A 20,755-nucleotide genomic window follows, 5' to 3' on the forward strand; every position below is an offset into this window, starting at 1 on the left:
TCCATCTTATTTTCCCTTTTGTAGGTATAAAAATTACCAAAAATTTGAAATTTGGAGGTTCTGAACCTAATGTATACCCTTTGATGATGATTTATTACGTTACAAATGTGTATACAGGTCCCTTGTTTTTCATGACAGGAGTACATTAACGCCCCCCCTGAGGGGATGTGTAGGCCTACCTTTAAAGTTCAGATATTAGCAAATTTCGTAGGATCATGTTATGTACGCCTATAAATTTTGTGACCCATCTCGTTCATTTTCATGAGTAAAAAATAGTCAAAAATATAAATTTCCAAGGTTTTTTTTAAATCTCAAAGACTCTCCTCTTTAATGAGTCTTACGTTATAGATGAGTATAGGGCAGAGAAGACTTACAATGAGACTTACGGAAGTGTCACTCACCGATTTGAATGAAACTTTGCATACTTGCAGAACATCGAAAAATAATCGACACGTATTTTTTTTTATTTTGGCAATGGTGCGAGTAGAAACCACCCTTTGAATGGTAGGGGTGGTCTTCAAGCATAGACAGAAAACAGTCATTCAATGTTTTATTTTTTTTTTTTATTATTATTATTATTATTTATTTATTTATTTAAAGAACAGTTGATGCAAAATCTGACACCAAAACTACAAAATTCAATCTGAAGATTTGCAGCACTATCAAAAAGGAAAGCAGTCAACACCTTTCATAAAATGGCATCAGCAAGTTACTGCTGCCTAAGGAAAAAATGATAGGATCTGCTATTCAACTACCTGCAAGAGAGGATAGTTCCACTATATCGAAGAAGTAATTGCATGCTTCACCGTCAAATTCAGTATAAACATACAGTATACGACAAGTTTGTTCAAAAAATGCTTAAAATGTTACCGGATTCTACTATATAGTAAAATAAACTTTGCTGCAACTTCTTAACTAAGAAATTTAATATATTTGCGCAAGAATATTGTGAGTAAAGAATGTCCCATATCAGCACCGTTACACCTTCATAAAACGCACAGATTTTTAAAGTTTAAATAGTTCGCTGTGCTTATACATCAAATAGGCGGTACGGAAATTATGTGAAATCACCTCCACTTTTAATTAATTTTGCTCCTTTCATAAAGAAACGCTAGTAGATAGATATGATTTTAGCGTATCTCGTTGTTTCTTCTCCAAAACTCTTGCACAGTCTGTCAGTTAGATTTAGCGTAGTTTGATATTTTATCATTTATTTTCTTAGTTTTCAGCTACTCTGTTCACAAATGGAAGTTCCACTCGTCTATTCATGAGAACTCTGAGTGTATGTACAGTTAGCCACAGAACTAATTCTACCATTGATTCCTGCAACTCCATTAGGTCGTGTCCAGTACTTTTGCTGGTACCGCAAACATTTGGATAGATCTAACTAATATAAACGTATCACTTCAAGCCGGTGACTGACACTGAGGCACCAAAACAGGCTTGTGCTGCACAGTCGATACACGAAAAGAATTCTCAGTTTTAAGATTTCTCTCTACTGTTTGGAGCGCGATGTCCAATGATTGCCACATATTAGATAGACACATATTGTGTGTACGCGTATATAATTACATTATAACATTGTATAAGATACAACTTCTTGTGAGTATTATGTACTTTTTAACTACATACTGCATATAAGAAGAAAGAAATCACATTGATCATCCGAAGTTATCGTCGAGTTACTGAAAGGTGGCCTCTGACAAATGTAAACAAAACGAGAGGGAAAATTGTTCGCCAATCACAGCAGTATTCTATCACGATGTTGCTAGGCAATGAAGGTCACTGATCCAGCTCTTGCCAGTAGTTGAGACGACTTGTTAAACGTCTTAAGTTTGTCGCCAGAGCTGCTATTTTTGTTGCGGAGCCTCAATTTTGATTCTATTTATAGTCTTACTCCAATTTCCCGTCATTTCAAGATCTATTTTCTTCTCTACAAAAGATCATCTTGCTTATTACTTTGAAATTACAGCATGTTAAAAAGTTCAAACCTCTCATGATTCGAACCACGATCTCCTGCTTGAAAATCCAATACGGTTACCACTTACCTACGCTAATCGGTGCCTTGACGATACACAAAGTGTTAGCTAGTTAAAATTCTTTCATATAATTCGCAACTAGCAATTAAGGCTTCATAAAGTGATGATCATTAGTTGAGTTAATTAAATTTCTTCACCAAATTTTATTCCAATCATTTTACAGATACAACCTTTATCAGTTATTGTGAAGAAAAAAAAAAGTTGATACATTGCAAGGGATGTAACTTCAATTACTGTTCAACATTTTTTTCACTTTTTATTTTTTTACAGAAACTAAAGTTACCGTTCTTTATTGATTTTTGGGCACAGAACGCGAAAATCGCACTTAAAATTATCTCCTGGCTCAGGTTTGAGTAATTTAGCGTTTTATATTCTACATATAACGCTTTGGGACATAATACATGTTTTGAAATTATTGTTTTACACGGTACAAAGTGTCGTTCTTGACAAGTATTTGCTGCATATTCTGCTGCATATTTGCTGCATTATCAACAGCTAGTGCGAGCGTCTTATGAGTCACGTGAGGGAATGATTGCAAGCTGCAACTAGCTCCAGTTAACGTCTCTAATCGTATTCGTGGCGTGCTTCAAGCAGTAGTTTGGCAGACTGTGTGTTACAGGTGGACCAACAGTTTGAAAGTAGTGAGTGAGGACATTATCGCTATTGTATATATTCCAAACTCAAATGGTGACTTACACGTACCATTGGATCCGGGATGAGATGCGCAGCATCTCGACGTGTGTGTGTGGTACCTCTACACACGGCGGTTGCCAGTTGAACGATAGAGGTAGGCAGGGCCGGGACACGAGCCCCCTCGGGCATTGCCTGAGGTTCCCGGATTGGGTTGGACTCTGCCGGGTTGTGGTAATACCGTGGGATTCGGTAGCACATGGGAACTAATCCCAGGGACCTGGGTAACGGTGAACATGTGCGGGAGGTGAGCTCGCCTTATAACGCTCGGGCACCATGCCTGCAGAGTATGGTAGGGCCTGACTCGCTAGCAGGACCGCCTCCACTAGTAGGTCAACTGGTAGGCACTCAGGACTTCGGTCTGGCCGCGCAGTGGGCGTATCACACTCCCTCAGAGAATGGGGGTTACATCGCTTCGGCGAGTCAGAATTAGGGGACAAATTCTGACGGTGCACTACGTGCACGAGGATCAATAGCGTATATTGAGGAACTACGGGCGGGGTGCGACACGTTGTAGCGGTACCCGTCCATCAAATAGACCGAACGGTCGCGGGCATGCTCCCCATGCATGCAACTAAGCGTGGCATAGTAGACCACTAGCTCCTAATGTACATATTTTTTTCACTGCGAAGTGTCAGTGATTCAGAGAAAGTGCAGCAATGCTCCGCGTTTGTAAAAATTAGGTGGACAGTACGCTACATATGTGCGAACTTGATTTGTGGTTCCAGAAAGCGGCCATTGACTGCTGCAGTGCGAAGAGCATATTTACTATACTTCGGGTGTCGTGTTGGAGACCAGGATAAATCATGGGCTCTCCACGTTTGTTGTATGAGTTGTTCATCTACTCTCAATGCCTGGATGCATGGGAAGAACGTTTAAATGCGCTTTGCTGTGCCCGCCATTTGGTGTGAATCAACAGACCATAGTACAGACTGTTACTTTTCCATGGTACCCTGCTTGAAGAAAGGTATAAATACGAAGAAGAGGAAGATCGAATACCCAGTGATATTGTCATTCGTCAGGTGGCCCATGGAGAAGGATCGCTTGTTCTCGATCCCCCGGCTACGATTCCGACGGAAAATGATACAGAGAATGAAAGTGAAGGTGAACCTGCTTTACATACCAGTGACACTGATCCTTCATTTGAGCCGAAAACCACACCGACTTTCACAAGCGGAGCTTCATGACCTGATTAGAGATTTGGAACTGACAAAGAATAAAGCTCCGCTTTTAGCATCTAGGTTACAACAGAGGAACCTTTTGGAGGATACAGTTACGGTATCAACTCTACGCGATCGTCAAAAAGATCTTGCAAAATATTGCTGCTGCACCAATGAGTCAGTATTTTGCAATTATGTTCCAGGTTTGATGCAGAAACTGAAGATTCCGTACAAAGAAGAAGATTGGAGACTATTTCTAGACTGTGCTTCTGAAAAGTTTTAAGGCTGTGCTTCTGTACAACAGTAAGGATACATCAGCATCAATCCCTGTTGCTTATGCACCCCTAGGTAAAGAAAGTTACTCCATGTTGAAACGTGTCCGCAACGCAATGTCGTGAACGCAAGTGGTTAGTTTGTGGTGATTTTAAGATGATCGAAATTCTGCTTGGTTTACAGGGTGGCTATATAAAGTACAGTTGTTACATACGTGAGTGGGATAGTCGTGCAAAGAATGTCCATTACACTCAAAAGGAATGACCGCGACGAACAGCTTTGTTGCCAGGCGAAAAAACATTTTAAATGCACGTCTCGTGAACCCACAAAGCATTGTGCTACCACCATTGCACATCAAACTTGAACTCATGAAGGCATTTGAGAAGGCCATGAACAGGAATGAACGTGCACTGACATACTTGTGCCAAAAATTTCCGCGTCTAAGTACACAAAAAAATTAAGCAGGAAGTCTTTATTGGTCCGCAAATATGCAAGCTATTGCAAGACGAGGTGTTCGAATCTATTCTCAGTGCTGATGAGCTCCATTTGTGGCATTGTTTCCGCAATGTTTGTAATTTTCGGCTAGGTGGTTGCCCAAGAATCTGGTACAAAGAATTAGTAGAAGAATTGCTATCTGTCTACGAAAAACTTGGGTGCAATATGTGTCACTCAAAATGCACTTCCCTCATTCCCACCTTGATGTCTTTCCAGTGAATAATGGATCTTTCAGTGACGCGCAAGGAGAGCGATTTCACCAGGACATTTCTGCGATGGAACAACATTACAATGGAAAGTGGTCAGTCTCAATGTTAGCAGATTTCTGCTGAATGATTCCAAGATACTCCAGATGTTCCTCACAAGAAACGAGCAAACAGACGGCGTGTTTAAAACAGATACTTTAGGTAACTTTTTCTAATATAGTTCTTGTCCTGTAGCGCTATATGTAAAATCTTAAGAGTGCTATTACACCGATAATGTGTCAGGAGGACGTTAAATTTCTGATACAGTATTCATATTCAGAGTCCAAACATTTATAAGAGGCACCTATTTTTATTTCCGTAATTATGTTAATGTTTGTTACTTTTACCTTTGTAGTTTCATTATCATAGCGTTATTTGCAAAATGTAAATTGTGTAATTAGTATTAAATCTGAATTCGAAACACGTGTTTATTGTGTTTTTCGTGTTCAGCGCCCAAAAACTTATAAGAGACGGATATTTCTTTTTACGTAATCATTTCAAAGTTTGGTGACTTTTACCTTTACAATTTCATTATAATAGCGTTATATGCAAAAGGCAAATAATGCAATTACCATTAAATCTGAGTTAGGAGCATATTATCATTGTTATTTTATTGTTCAGCGTCCAAGAAATTATAAAGAATAGCTATTTTTATTTCCGTTCCGCTTCGTTTCTTTTTAGCGATTTCTAATCGATTAGGTTCTGGAATATCCGGTTCTGCTGTATGCATTTCTTTTTCTCCACGAACATTAGATTTTGGCTGCGTGTTAAGCAGATCGTCAAAGAAATCTTTCCATCTATTTAAGATGCCATCTGTATCAGCGTGAATTGTTCCATCGTCTTTCTTTAATATATAAGCACGAGTTTGATAACCTTTCTTAAATGTATTGATCCCCTTATACATGTCCCGAATGTTTATGCTTTTACAATTATCTTTAAAGTTCCTTCATTTTAGCTTTCAAAAAGCTGCGTTTCTTTGTTCTAAAAGTTTTGGAAGTGTCCCGCCTAATGTTTAAGAAATTTCGTGTACTTATTTCATTTGGACTTTGTAGCCAACGTATTTTTGCCCGTTTTCTCTTCTCTGCTAGTTTAATGTCGAAGCATGGTTTGTTCCTACGTATTTCCGTGTGTATGTCATGTGGACATTGAAAACAATTATCAAGATAACCAAAACTACAATGAAAGAAGCAGTAAGATTTTGAAGTGCGGAGGTGTATTGGAGGTGTATTGGATATAACGGTGTATTGCGAAGCGGAGGTGTATTGGATATAACACCTCCGTTCTGATTATCTAAAGAGTATGTTTACAATCAAACCAGCGTATCTTTCCTTTACAAATTTAATTAGTCGATTTATTTTAACACGTAAAAATTCCTTTCTTGTTTAGATATCTTTCTCCGCACTAAGTCAACTTCAATTGTACTATTTGTACTTTCAAATTCCACGAAGGGGTTCGGTATTCTTCTTTGGTTTACACGTTATGTGATTAAAACTTAGAATAGACTTTTTCTTTCAGCTTTCCAAAAGTTTCTATAAAGATGACGAACAAAACCATGTAATTTACAGAAGTTCTGTTGCTTCTTGATGAAGAACACGATTAATGCTTTCCAATTTTATACGGACTGAACAAGCTGACAAGAGCAACAATTTAATGATCTGTACCTAGGTTTTACGTACCTGACGTAATATCTGAAATCCAAGAAAATGTATGATTAGTGTTATTACAACTTACCTGTACTAAACAAAAATTATTAGGGTCCTCTTTGTCTAAACCATATTTTGCCAGCATTTCCTTCACGACGTACGAAGCTGTATCTCTTACAGAAAGTAGTAATGTCTTATATGGCACATCTCTGCACAGCGATTCACCATAGATTTTTAAAGTACCTCCCGTGTCGGGTCCCCCATCCTTACTTCTAAACTGCTGCAATTTTCTTTCTAGTTTTTGTTGCCTACGTCGTCGCATTACAGCCTCAGGATTTGAAATGGAACGAGTAAAGCTTGTTTCTGGCAATTCTGAAATGACACAAAAAAAAAAAAAATAAATAAATAAATCACACTATTAAAACTTCGTTACAGCATTCAAAATTCTTAAGCAATATTATCCGTTTCAAGCAGATAACACTAGACACCCCTTAATCTTAAAAGTTTTACTCCAATTTCTAACAGATCAGTTAAAGTGTACTAATGAACAAATTGAAGTAGTACCAAGGCAAGAGAAAAGATACATACAAAAATAGAATACAAGCAAACCCTTCCCCAGCATTGGTGGGATATAGTTTGATTTTTATTCGGGGTACCAATTATTAGTTTTACGGTATTTTCGTTAAGTGGTTGAGGAGCTAACTCAACTGCGAACTACCGTCTCAAATAACGCCGTGAGGATCAGTAAACTGCCGAGTTCATGTGGTTCATGATGGGTGGTGGGTCGGAGTGGGTCATAGTGGGTGGTGCCATAGTGGGTCACGGTGGGTTGTGGGTCAGACTGGGTCACTGTGGGTGGTCGGTCGTGGGTCACGGTGGGTGCTGGGTCAGTTGGTTGTGGTTCAAGGTTTCATTGACCCACGCCATCTCTGGGTTAACTGGTTTGGGTTCGGTTTAAACTTGAAACAGAATGTGTCCTTTATTTCAGATAACGAACCGTAATTGGGCTGTTTTGTTTGAAAATAGACACTATATTGCCACTTTTCCAAAATATATACAGATATTCTGGAAAGTTCCAAACGAAATGTAATGGTTACGTTTTAGGTTAAGGTATTATGAGTCTGCGGTTTCACTTTAGAATGGAATTACGATTCCCCATTTGTTTCTACATATTTTTTGTGGAAAAGAACGTTAATGAGCAATAGAAAATACAATTGTTTTTCGATTCGGATTGGTTTGGGTTAATAGCTTGAAAATGAAATGTTCACGTTTAATGTCCAACGATTATCCCTGTTACGTTGATGAAGACAATGATTGACGCAAGTGAATTATGATAGACGAAATGGTGGAATGAGAAAGTGGAAGTGTTCCGAGAAAACCCACGAAGACGTTGTTGTCTGTCTCAAGCTTACTTGGGAACGAACCAGGCACCCCACCAATTAGATAGTTCAGTAGGCGGAGTCTCAGTTTCGATTCCCGGTGGGAGAGCCTTTGAAATATTAAATGTCCTCGCTATATCTGTGTTCGTGTCCCTGTCGTTCCAAGGTTACTGGAAATACCTGTAAAACGAGAATAACCGAATATAATAGAAATACGTTACGGAGATACTTTCGGTCTCTTTTTTTAATTTAAAATTTAATTCTCTGGATTATAGTATTTTATCATGACCGAAATCAGTGTTTCATCATTAACAAAATATTGGAATCGTAAACGTTTGCAATTTGCTACATAGACGAGTGTTTACTTAAAAGAGGGGTCTTAGTGTAGTGGCTTGAACATTCGTTTCGTGAGTTAACCCTTTTAAGTTTTTTCGGTCGTTTTCGACCGATATTGTAGTGTCTTAAAGATTCGATTAAAAGAACTAAGAATGCTATTTAGTTCTGGTTTTTTTCTATTTTCCAAGAGAGGAGACATTCAAGAAAGCCTTGGAAGGGTCTATACGCTTCCGAGCGTCAGAACATAGGGAGGTATGACGTCATCAATTTACAAATTCCCTTTTTTTACTGAGGTCTAACTTCAACATTTTTTGGTGAGCTTCTCTTTAATCCTAGAATCCTAACATTTTCCCTAAACAATCAGTGGACCAATTAGTTTTTATGAGATTTTTTTCAGATCTCTTCGTCAACACAGAAGGGGGGTTCAAAGGGACAAAAGTGTAAAAAAGGGATATTTTTGACCAAAAATCCCACTTTCGCGATTCTTGCTCCGCTCGGCTACATGATAGGGACATATGAGTGACACTTTCTGAAAGCCTACTCGATTCTGAAGAGAACGACGTATGAATCATCATCCTACGATAATTAGGGACGTGTCAGGAAATTTTTGAAGTTTGTATAGTATCCTTGGGAAATTTCGGAAATATTCGCAGAAGAGGAAAATATTTTTGCCGCCCTTAGTATTGAAGATAGGTGATTGGTATTTGGCACAAGTAATTAGTACCATAAGTAATATTTTTTAGAGTGATTTCCAGATCTTTATGTTAACCCTGGGCCGCGCCAGAGGGCCTCAAAACGGGGAAAAGGAATTTTTTCTGCAAAAATCCCTATTTTCCTCACTTGTAACCTTCTTAGGAACGTTCTAGGGCCATGCGGGTGATACCATCTATAAGCCTACTCTATTCTAAAGAGAACGACGTATGTATCATCATCCTACGATAATTAGGGACGTGTCAGGAAATTTTTGAAGTTTGTATAGTATCCTTGGGAAATTTCAGAAATATTCGCAGAAGAGGAAAATATTTTTCCCGCCCCGTCCTTAGTATTGAAGATAGGAAATTGGTGTTTGGCACAAGTAATTAGTACACTAAGTAGTATTTTTGAAAGTGATTTTCAGATCTCTATGTTTACCCAGGGCCGCACCAGAGGGCCCGAAAACGGAAAAAGAGGGATTTTTCGGCAAAAATCCCTACTTACTCAATTTGTCCCTCCTTCGGGACATCCGAGGGACATGAGGTTAATACAATCTGAAAGCTTGCTCTATTCTGAAGAGAATGGTGTATGAATACCGTCAAATGGGGTTAATAGAAACATAGGGGTGAATAGAAACAAAACTCCCAGATTAGTTTTGGATTTATCTGGACGATAAATTAATCAAGAAAACTGAAATTTCTAAACATAGTCTTATACGGCTAAAGTGTCCAGGGCAGAGACAAAATGTTTTACTGAGTTGGGAACACTGAGGTAGACGGCAGTAGCATTAATGTGTTACTGAAATCTTACACGGTATTTTAGCGCTCCTTAAACTTTCTTGGTAAGTATGACATTTTCATATTTGTTGCATTTGAGCATATGCCTATTTTGTAGTTTGTTGTTTCATTTACTGACGTTCATAGTAAAAGTTTTCCTTTTGTAAATTATTTTTAATCAAAATTTAACTTTACTGGGTTATTGTTATGATTTTTAATTAGTGGGGTGAATAGAAACACTTCTTGGGAAATTCTTGAAATTCCTCAAGGAGTGGAAAATTCTTGAGGAGCAGAAAAAAGGACCTGATAGGAATGTATCAACCATCTCTAAGAACAAATTTCCAAGTCTTCTGAAAAAAAAAAAAAAAAAGTGTGAAACTGAAGGAGGAAAATATCAGGGCTGGATTTGAAAAGTGTGGAATTTTTCCCCTTTGTCGAGACCAAATACTGAGGATGTTGCCAAAAAAAGACAATGAACGAGAAGAAACAGAACAGCAAAATTCATCTCAGACTGTAAACCGTTCCCTTATGGATCTTCTCAGGAGCATGAGAGAAAATGAAAAAAATAAATAAGGGAAGAAGAGAGTACGAATAGATGTTTCTGGTAAGAGTTTTGGTTTGTTTTCTGAAAATGATACATTTTCATCAAATCACAACGAAACTCAACCTACCTTCTTATTGTCGGAAGAGGAGAAAGACAACACTCCAGAAGACAACATTCCAGACGATCACGAACTAGATGATGGTTTTCTAAAACTGGTGATTTTGCTGTGGTAAAATGAGAAGCTAAAACTCGATGAGACTATTCAGCACCCAAGTGCAAAAATGGGAACATGATGCATATGTGGGAGTGTTTTATAAGAGAGCACATAAACAATGAAATTTTCAGAACGAAACTGTTAGGTTTTATTAGGAGTTCGTCAGCACGCTTTAAGTATATGATAACTTTCGGGCCCCTTCGTGGCTAAGCGGTTAGCGTACGCGCCTTTGGCGTGGGAGACCCGGGTTCGATTCCCGGCGGGAGCTCATGTAGTTCTGATTCTACGTTAATCAGTAGGTCCACGTCTCATATAGCCTCGCTGCTGGACGGGACGTAAACTTCAAAATCAACTCAACTCATGATAAGTTTCCCTGATGATTTCAGTGGTTTATATCTTATTCAAATATCATCAAAACTATATGGTCGTTTATACCTATATTGTGCATTGTGCAACTTATGTAATACTGGTCTTATTGAACTAATATCTTGCAGGTATCAAATAAATCGTTCGTTTCAACAAATACGCTGTTTCTTTTTTACCTTTCCAATAGTATAAAAGAAACAAAAATGAAAATAAAGTAATTGTTTCTATTCACCCCATGGGTAGGGGTGAATAGAAACATTAAGAAAAATCAAGGTGAAGAAAAGTGGAGTTGATAAATTAATATGACGTTTACTGAAATTCATTAGCATATTAAGACCTTTCTTTTGGAATAATCTGATACGCGAAATCTTTAACATTACCAGACTTATATTCTCATATAGCCAAAAATGTGTTTCTATTCACCCCATTTGACGGTAGTGATCCTACGACAATTAGGGACGTGTCAAGAAATTTTTGAAATTTATATAGGGTATTCTGGGACACTCTGGGAATATTCGCAGAAGAGGAAAATATTTTTCCCGTCCTTAGTGTTAAAGATAGGAGATTGGTACTTGGCACAAGCAATTAGTATACTACGTAGTATTTTGAAAGTGATTTCTGGATCCCTATCTTTACCCAGGGTCGCGCCAGAGGCCTCCAAACCGGGGAAAAAGGGATTTTTTCAGCAAAAATCCCTATTTTCCTCAATTTTTCCCTTAGGGATGTCCGAGGGACATGCGGGTGATACCATCTGAAAGGCTACTCCATTCTGAAGAAAACGACGTATGAACCATAATTTTACGATTATTAGGGGCGTGTCAGAATTAAAAAAAAAATGTAGGATGCATGTTAGGGAAATTTTGGGCGTTTTTTGATGCTCTCTCAAAATGGGTAAAAACTTTTCCTGCCCTTACTATTGAAGACAGGTATTTCGAATTTGTCACAAGTAATTAGTACACTACGTAGTATTTTTCCAAATTTTTGGAGATTTGTGCGCAGACCCGGTAGGGCCTCAGGAGGTCCCAAACTTTGAAGTTTTTTTTTTTTTGGTAAAAAATCTCGATTTTCCCTCAAATAATTCCCTTCTGGCATATTATAGGGACATGTAAGTGGTACCGTTTGAAAGACTGTTCCATTCTGAGAAAAACGAGGTATGAACCATGATTCTAGGATAAATAGGGATGACACTGTCGCTGCTTATCTGAGACTCAAGAAAAACGCCGAAAAAGGCAAGAATTAAAAGGGTTAAGGGTCGCAGTTCGAGTCTCTTCGAGTATATTCGGAAAAATTTTATAATTTAGAATGTAGATATTTATGATGTATAACAACATGAAAAATAGTCAATTTCCCTCGTTCTTACAATTTAAAATTGAAACTACTTCCATTACAAAAACAATAACAACATGGCGTCACAGTCTAAAATCTCGATTTCTACTGTCTGAAAACTTCGCGTGTTTCGCAAACAATTCATGAATAAAAACGGGTCATCCTTCAGGCCTGGTATGAGTCATAAATGTTTGAAACGTCATTCTGGAATTATTATTAAGTTCTTCCACTCTTACTAGAAATAATATTTTCTTTCGCCATTTTCAACACGTTCCATATATTCGGTCAACAAAAATTGATATATAGGAACTATTCTTTGTTTATATTTGTTTCTATATTTTGTTAAAATATCAATATAACGCATACATAATCCAATGTCTTTTAACAAAAGAAAGGGTGTTACTATGTATCGTGATGAAGACAAATCCTACTTAGTTTCTGTTAAGGCATCCGAAGGTTCGATTTTCGTATTGTCTAGTAGCTGACACCTTCTTTTCCCCCCTCTTTTCTTTCCAAAGTAACTCTTATAAGGCAATTCATCCTTATAGAGCAGCGTTTCCCAACCGGTGTGCCGTGAGTGGGCCACTACTGTGCCGCGAGAAATAGAAACAAAATTATTAATTTTATAGCAATCAAATTGCAAAACTTACAGAAAATTGTATATTAGTATTTCACATTACTATGAACGTCTACTATGAATCTACAATTTTAAGTTTCATATACTGAGAAAAATCCGTTCTCCAGACAGCGGTATATGGACAGCGGTATACGCTATCCATATGCTATATTCGCATTGCCCTTAGATGTTACATCATGCCGTTGCAGGATGTATGACATCTAACAATTTTCCGTATATCACATGCATATACTTTACATTCCTCAGCTATATGTTATATACGTCCATTTGTATGCGAGATCCTGACCGCCTATATTGTTTCATACAGAAAGTACGTACTGACTCACCAAAACACATCGTCATTAACTCTGACATGATCCACGGCCTCTTTACCGACTAAAGAGTTTACACTTGCAATACAATCACGTTGTGAAATTCTAATTAACCGGAGTTTGAATTTCTACCGTCAATCGCTCAAGCACCGCTCTTACAATAACGATGGATCTGACCTTTACGATATAAAATGGTAAAGTGTTTGTCATGGGTAAAATTACGAAGAATTTCAATTAAATTTTTATGGTCTAATTATTTCCTTGTTGAATTATCGATACTTTTAAGTGGGAAAACAGATGAAATTATTTAAGTCCTAATTCAAGGTCAGTAAACCAACGTACAGAAGCTTATATTACAACTTTTATGTCTATTTTTCTCACAATAATAATAATAATAATAATAATAATAATAATAATAATAATAATAATAATATGGAAGACAAATTCTGTATGAGGACACACTGTATTAAAATCTGTTAATTCACCCGTAGCGTTAGGCAGAAGTTACAAAATAGCCGGGAGTGAAGAGAAGTGTCAGGACAATCAGGACATACCCTCTGTATACGTGCCTACAACTAGCTAAATGTTATAAGGGAAAGTTTATAGGTAAATTTCATGTAGAAAGTAGGGATACAGAACTCACAAGACCCATAACAGGGTGTCTACTAAAATTTCAAAATGGAATTTCGTGACTTTTTCGTGACCTTTCTTTACCAAATCATAAAAAAATTCCTAACATTTTCAAGAGCGAATTTGAGTGCGAATTAGGCCGAATTTCCACCCATGCGATAGAAACGTACTTTGCTTGCGATTTGGTAGCGTCTAAACCCGACCATAGACATTTTTGGTGGTGAATTTTGACGTTTTATAGAACAAAATTTTCCAATCTGTACTTACATTTGTACAGTTTTAAAAAAAAATCGTGACCCAAAAGCTAAATTTCTTGACTTTTTCGTGACTTTCATGACCGTCTTCTGATTTCGTGACTTTTTCGTGACATTCGTGACTTTCGTGACCGATAGACACCCTCCATAAGAAAATCTGTTTTTAAGTAATGGTTATTCCGGCTAAGCTACAGAAGACGTCGATGATGAGAATGAAAGAAATTTTGGAATAAAGAAAGTGGGAGGAAGCGGAACCAGGAGAAAACCTACACACAGGGTATTTGTTAACACAATGCCCACTAGGCAAGAGCTGGATGGAAGAGCGTGAACCATTAAAGTATGTTTAAAATTTGGAAAAACTTACCTATACGTAGGGATTTCCGAGAGGGAGGGTTCCGTACCTTCAAGACACGCCTTTCCAACTACCCACATTTTAAACAAAAGCTTTCCACTAAAGTTTCATGTAGAAAGTATTCAACTGTATGTTTTAAGGAAAATAAATGTAAAAAAATAATTGAATATCACTCAGCAGTAAGGCATATAATAAACTAATTTCTAGGATATGCAGAGGTAATTATAAAAGCTTTGCTACAAAAATACCTACACATGCCATAATTCAATGAGCTCTGAAATACAAAGTAACAAAAAGCCCATAAGATTCAGTCTACAGAGCAATTGTTACTTAAAGAATGGACATACACTATTTCGACAAACGAGACAAGACGAGAAATTTTTACGATACTTTTCCTCTCCTCTCCATTCTCATCTCCAAAGCGAGACGATAATTTGAGTTAGCCTTGTCACGAATGTAAAATGTTAATTCTCTCTCTTTTTTTTAATAAACGAGATGAAAAATTCCTTTTCTCTTGGGCAATATTAAACAAAACCAAAACATTCTTGCCAAATGTCACGTTTCTGCTTGTAATGGTATGAACTGAGCGATAATTAGCTCCTAAATTTAATCTTCTACGAGATAATACTAATAATTATTATTAGTTTATTATTATTACTATTATTATTATTCATGAAGATTTGATAGTTCAAGTATTGAAACATCCGAGTATTGAAATATCTGAATATAACAAAACGTGTGTCATCGTCGATCAATCGCCATCAAAAATCCTAAAGTAAAAAAATGCCCAACGTGGGTTTGAACAACAAACCTCCAGATTACAGATCCAACGCCTTGACCACTGAACCACTATCACTAGGCGGTAAATATTTCGTCCTTAGTCTCGTTACTTTAGGTTTCGTTGCCTCTGCTTGCAAAGTTGTATTTATTCTTTTCAGAACGTCTTTCGTATTCCTTTTATGATGATATACGTGAATAATCTTCGGCAAAGTTTATATTAATAACTTGAGTTGTTCTTAAACCTTTGGTTCACAAGTTTGTTTCTTCTCCACACGAAACCATAGATATGACTGATTTAAGTGTAATACTCTGCATTTGTTTCAAAGCAGTCGCCATTACCTGACAAATGATTTATATCCGCCACGATACATTGTAGCTAAGTTACAAGAGGTTTACGTCCTATCTGAACGGCGCATCCACCGAGTCAATGTTTGGAATATCCCATTATGTTAGCTTTCAACGTAGCTAAAGCAAATGTATGTATCGAGTACATAGAGTTCTCCGTAGCAGAATGGATAGTCATGTTTCGATAACTACAAGGTTCGTGGTTCGAAACCCGTCTCGGAAGTTTCAGATTTTTTAAATTCTCAATTCCTGTCCTCAATATCTTTCTCTGCCTTCGTAATCATCTGATGCTCTACAAAGAGTTCTCCACCTTAATTTGACAACTGCCTAATGTGATCCTCGCAGTTCGAAACCTTCCCTTCTTCTGTTTCACAAAATCACAATTTTCGTCATAATACGAAAGCTGTCCGATCATTTTCCCCCAATTCTAAATCTGTGTATAAAAATCATCCCTCTCTGTCTCCATACTTGAATCTCTCCCTCTCTCAATGTCGCCCAGGAACTCATATGGCTTGAGATCAAACCTTCGACTTTTGAAACCAAATGTAATCTCTCTAGCAATGTGCTATCGTAACTCTATAGGTTTCTGCTAAAAGCAGTGTCTTTTAGATTTTATTCGGGGGGAGGGGAAGATTCTCCGCCGACATTGTATTTTATTTATTTATTAATTTTTTTTTTTTTTTTGTAGTGTATTACTATACATTTGATCAAACAATATATATTTATGAAGCTCAAGGGAGGGGGAATTACACCCTCCTGTCCTGCCCAAATGACTCCTCCCCCTGAAACATTTGCTTACAATTACTTAAAAGAAATCAAATGAATCATTGAATAATACTCATTTCTGTCGGTAGATATTTTAGAGCTCTGTGCGTGCATTACATACTTTAGGAAGCACAAAACCTACTGCCGATGCCATTATTAGCAATGTCTATAGATTTCTTAGGGAGCATCTTACTAGCTTGCAGTCTTTAAAGAAGGGAAAGAATGAAATTAAAGGTCTTTATGAAGCTCTGGAAACATTGTGCGACTTTTTTTAAATTTAGACTCTTAAAAATATTTCAGAATAAACGAATGGAAAAGATTGTTTGAAGCTATAATGTTGTAAACTTGATTCCTGTTTCTTTTTGAGCTGAATGGAAAGAGTGTACTACGTCACACACACTGCTTTAGACAGGGAGAGATGAAGGGGTTGTATTTAATACTAAAAGCAACTAATCGATTGAGACATGTATTTCTGGATGCATAAGAAAACAGGGCAAGAGTTCGTTATAAATTTGGGCTTTGAATTTTTGTAACAATTTCTATGCCGCGAACTTTTACATTTGTCACTTACCACCAGTTCATATTTGGAAAAAGGAAAAAAAAACTTCTCAGTTGACACTGCTTGTTGGAGGCCACACATATAGGCCCGTATTTAGGTAAGTGCTATTCTGTGCTAGAGCACAGGGCGGCAGAATTTAGGTCGCGGCAAAATTTTGGAATTTTTTTAAGATTCACTATAAAGTAATATTTAAAACTGGCGATCCACAAAGTCCCGCACAAGTCCGAGAAAATATGATAGTGTGTTTAATTCGTTCTAATTACAGTAGTTACTAATTAACTAGCTTATCTGATTATTTTTAAAAAGTCATCATCTACCACCCCCATCCCAAGGGGTGAGGATGAACTTGAACATCATGAAAACTGATACTGTTAAACTCTGTAACCTCAAAAACTATAAACTCAACACTATCTGCCGTTTTCGACTACTTTTAAAATTTCGCCTTCTCCCTGGGGAGTGGAATATGACCTTAAAGATGAAGTGACAATTTTGATTTAATCATCTCAGCGACCCTAAAAACTACAAATTCAACTTTAACATTAGTCGTTTTCGATTATTTTTAAAATGATCCCATGTTATTTTTATGTGAAATTTGCATCCCGAATCTCACAAGGAACGGACATGAACGTGTCATCCGGACATCCGAATCAAACCTTGTCCATTCGATAAACATAACAAAGACATGTTATGAACAATGGAGTAAGTCCCTGGGGCTCATTAACCCTGTTAGTATAAAGAAAGTGAACTCACAGTGAAGTAGTTATTGCATCAATACTGGTCATTGGAAAGTCATGGTTTGTAGTTCATTCTCTTCAGCATGAAACAAGCTTGGGCCTGGGTAAAAGCACACAAGCCAAATGTATCTCTCAAAAAAAAGAAAGAAATAACTATACCAAGTTTTGTATTGACAGACGGAATAGATGAGGGAAAAGCTTGTATACCAATACACGCTTTCACTTCATACCTATTTTTTCACAATCGATGAGTGGTTAAGCTCGTTGCATTGTAATCAACGGATCCCAGGTTCGATTCCTGGTGAGGACACAAGTGGTTCGGATCCCAGGTTAAGCTATAGGTCCTATCCTTAGTACATCATCATCGCATGGAAGGCAATGGCTAACTACCATGGATTCACCTTGCTCAGAGACCTTCGGTTCAAACACCTATCTTCGGGCAGAACACATCATAATCATCACTGAGAGAATTAGGCCATTTAAAATTACGTTGTAACTTTTGTAACTTTTATTACTTAACTGCTACTCAACAAGACGTGGTATGTTCGTAAAATCAGCAAAATCACTGCTTGTTTCCTTGTTTGAGACATAAGTTTCTGCGGAAGGGGGCGGAAAATTACTTAGAGCACAGGGCGCACAATATATATATATATATACGGGCCTCCACACATATGTAACTGCATTTACAACAAACTTCAAACAATCATCACTTCGGAACTCCTCATCTAGCTGCAATGGTGATAGCTAACGCGCAACAAGTTCTCTATAGCCGTATCCAAGTCACCCAAATTTACCGTTCATTCCACGTTCTACCGTTCCGTCAGCGGAAAACTAGCGTTTTTAAATTAATGAATACATATTTTTTTTTAAAAAAATTCGCGTTATCTCGCGTATTGTTAGAAATTTCGCACAAAACGGCCAATTTCGCGTTTAATTGCGCAACGGGAACCAATGAAAATACAAAGATAATCATAAAACGTCAAGAAGCTGAAAATCACTTAATTCTGACGCATTTCGTTTTATCGCGCATTGTGAAAAACTCGTGCCTCTACTAATACGGAATAAAATTGAGTGGAACAAAAGTCGAACGAGCGGTCCCTTTATTTATTTCCCCTGAGCAATAGAACAATTCACGTTTGTATTAGGATAGATAAGCCTCTGAAATTGGTAAAATATTTTACTTCCGGATACCAGTATGTCCTTTTCAGGACAGTAAAATAAGAGATCGAAAAAGGACAACACGTAAGTTCCTTCTGACTCAGATGGAAGTGGCACGTATTTTCCAAGATGTTTGCCTTGTAACCTTATATATAAGTCAGGTACAATCAGCATTATAATTATCTTCCCACTATTTGTTGTAACATTATTAGGTCGGGACCAGTATTTTTGCTGCTATGACAAACGCCTCGACAGATGCAACCTAATTTACTCCTAACATTTCAATCAGCACATGACACTTGGTTAGCCAGTAAAGCACTGACACAGGTTTTTGTTGTGGACTCTGATGTACCAAACTAAAATTCACTTTAAGACTAATGTCTATTGTTTGGATTGTTGTCCAATAAGTGCCATATGGGACATTCCATGTCAGATAAACACACTTCAGGGCAAAAATTTTGGTCACCACTTCAGATTTTGATGAAATTTGGTGTGTTAGTAGGGCTTGACGAGAAACGACCAGAAATAATTTTTTTCCTTCCTGGCTATTACAGTTCTGGAGTTACAGCATCTCAAAGTTTGACTTTTTGTAATTAAAAAAAAAAAAAGTGATTGATTATTAAAAGGGCTTGCAACTTTGGTCCTAATTAAGATAGAGACTTCATTCGAGTGTCATTTTAAAGCTCATAGACAGACCTTTCCTTTGATATACCACAATTGAAAATTTGACCTTGAATAGCAAAAAAAGACGTGGTCATCGATTTTCGTGAAACTTTTACAGAATAATGGCTTATTATTGGTGATGGCATTTGGAAAGTTTCAGAGTGGGACAGCCATGGGATGCTGAGTTATGAACTTTTAAATTGAAGTCACTGATAGTAGTTTTGACCTTTTGCCAAAAATTTAGTCACATTGCTGATTATAAATGTTTGTAACTTTTGCCCTGATTATTATAGAAACTTAATTCCAATATCATTGTTAAGCTTGTGGATAGAATTATCATTTGGTATGTAACACTTGATCCTTTCTGTAAAACTAAAAATTTGACCTTGAATGACAAGAAAAATGACTGAGTTGCTTTTACACCAGGGCGCAAAATTTCAAAGTCAGACGCACAAATGATGGCCGCCAGTGTCTCTCACGTACAAATTATGAGGCAGACCATTTCGATCGAGGGTGGGAAAGGAGGGGCGAATTACAACGTTGTAAAGACTTCGCTTTCCATGTCCGTTATGAAGATTTCAAATTCCGTGCTTTCTCTCAGTGACATTATTTTCGAGAGACAGACACTGCGCAGTCCTGTGAGTTTAGGCAGAAACCATTCCTACTAAACGCTAGTCGCCAGTTCTAAATTTCTAGTCGCCAATGGCGACCGGGAATTTTGCGTCCTGTTTTACAGAGTAGTGTTTGCTATTGCTGACGACAGAAGAAAAAAATGTTAGTTTATGTTTCATTTGTTCTTCCAGTATAAATACTACTACTACTAATACTAATATACTGTTACTATGTTTTTCTTTTTTCCTCAGAGTTTACAGGGTTTCCACGCAACTGGCAAAAAAAAAAAAAAAAATCCGGATTTTCCAAGGGTTTTCCAGGATACTCAGGCAAATTTTCCAGGGATATTACATAAAAATTCCAAGGTATTTCTGACAAAATATACCTATTCTGAAGTTATAATATGCAATTCAGCAGAATTGCATTACTTTACTGTTAATCTTTAGATCAACACATCGCTATGGCAGATTAACTGTTTTAACATCATCTCCTTTTCACTTAGCTCCTTCACCACACTTTTCACTTCCTCTTCCTTTTGTTTTGCAGATCTCATACTGTTTGATTTTGCAATGAAAGTCATACTGTCGCACTGTTCCGCTTTTTCGGCGCATTTGTCAGCAGATTTCTGTAGTTCACCTATGTCATCTTGTAATCGTTTCTTTATGTTCTTCAGCTCTTGAACAGCATCAGCAACTTCTTTACTTTTTTGTGATGACTCTTTCTTTGCCTTCTCCTTCTTCTATTCTTCAATGAATAACTGGTACTTACTACGAGCA

General features: G+C 37.3%; 1 protein-coding gene across 3 annotated transcripts in view; it reads right to left on the bottom strand.

Moving 5' to 3' along the window:
• The window catches only part of LOC145686318 (afadin-like), a 187,518-nt gene that overhangs the window by 26,080 nt on the left and 140,683 nt on the right, over positions 1-20,755 (bottom strand). For all 3 annotated transcript variants that reach the window (XM_081759519.1, XM_081759518.1, XM_081759520.1), the window contains one exon: positions 6,634-6,917. In XM_081759519.1, the coding sequence (XP_081615645.1) occupies positions 6,634-6,917 (284 nt within the window). The remainder of the gene's footprint in view (positions 1-6,633; positions 6,918-20,755) is intronic.

The sequence above is a fragment of the Thermobia domestica genome, chromosome 5, assembly GCF_964235325.1.
Source record: "Thermobia domestica chromosome 5, izTheDome1.hap1.1, whole genome shotgun sequence".
Taxonomy (NCBI): domain Eukaryota; kingdom Metazoa; phylum Arthropoda; class Insecta; order Zygentoma; family Lepismatidae; genus Thermobia; species Thermobia domestica.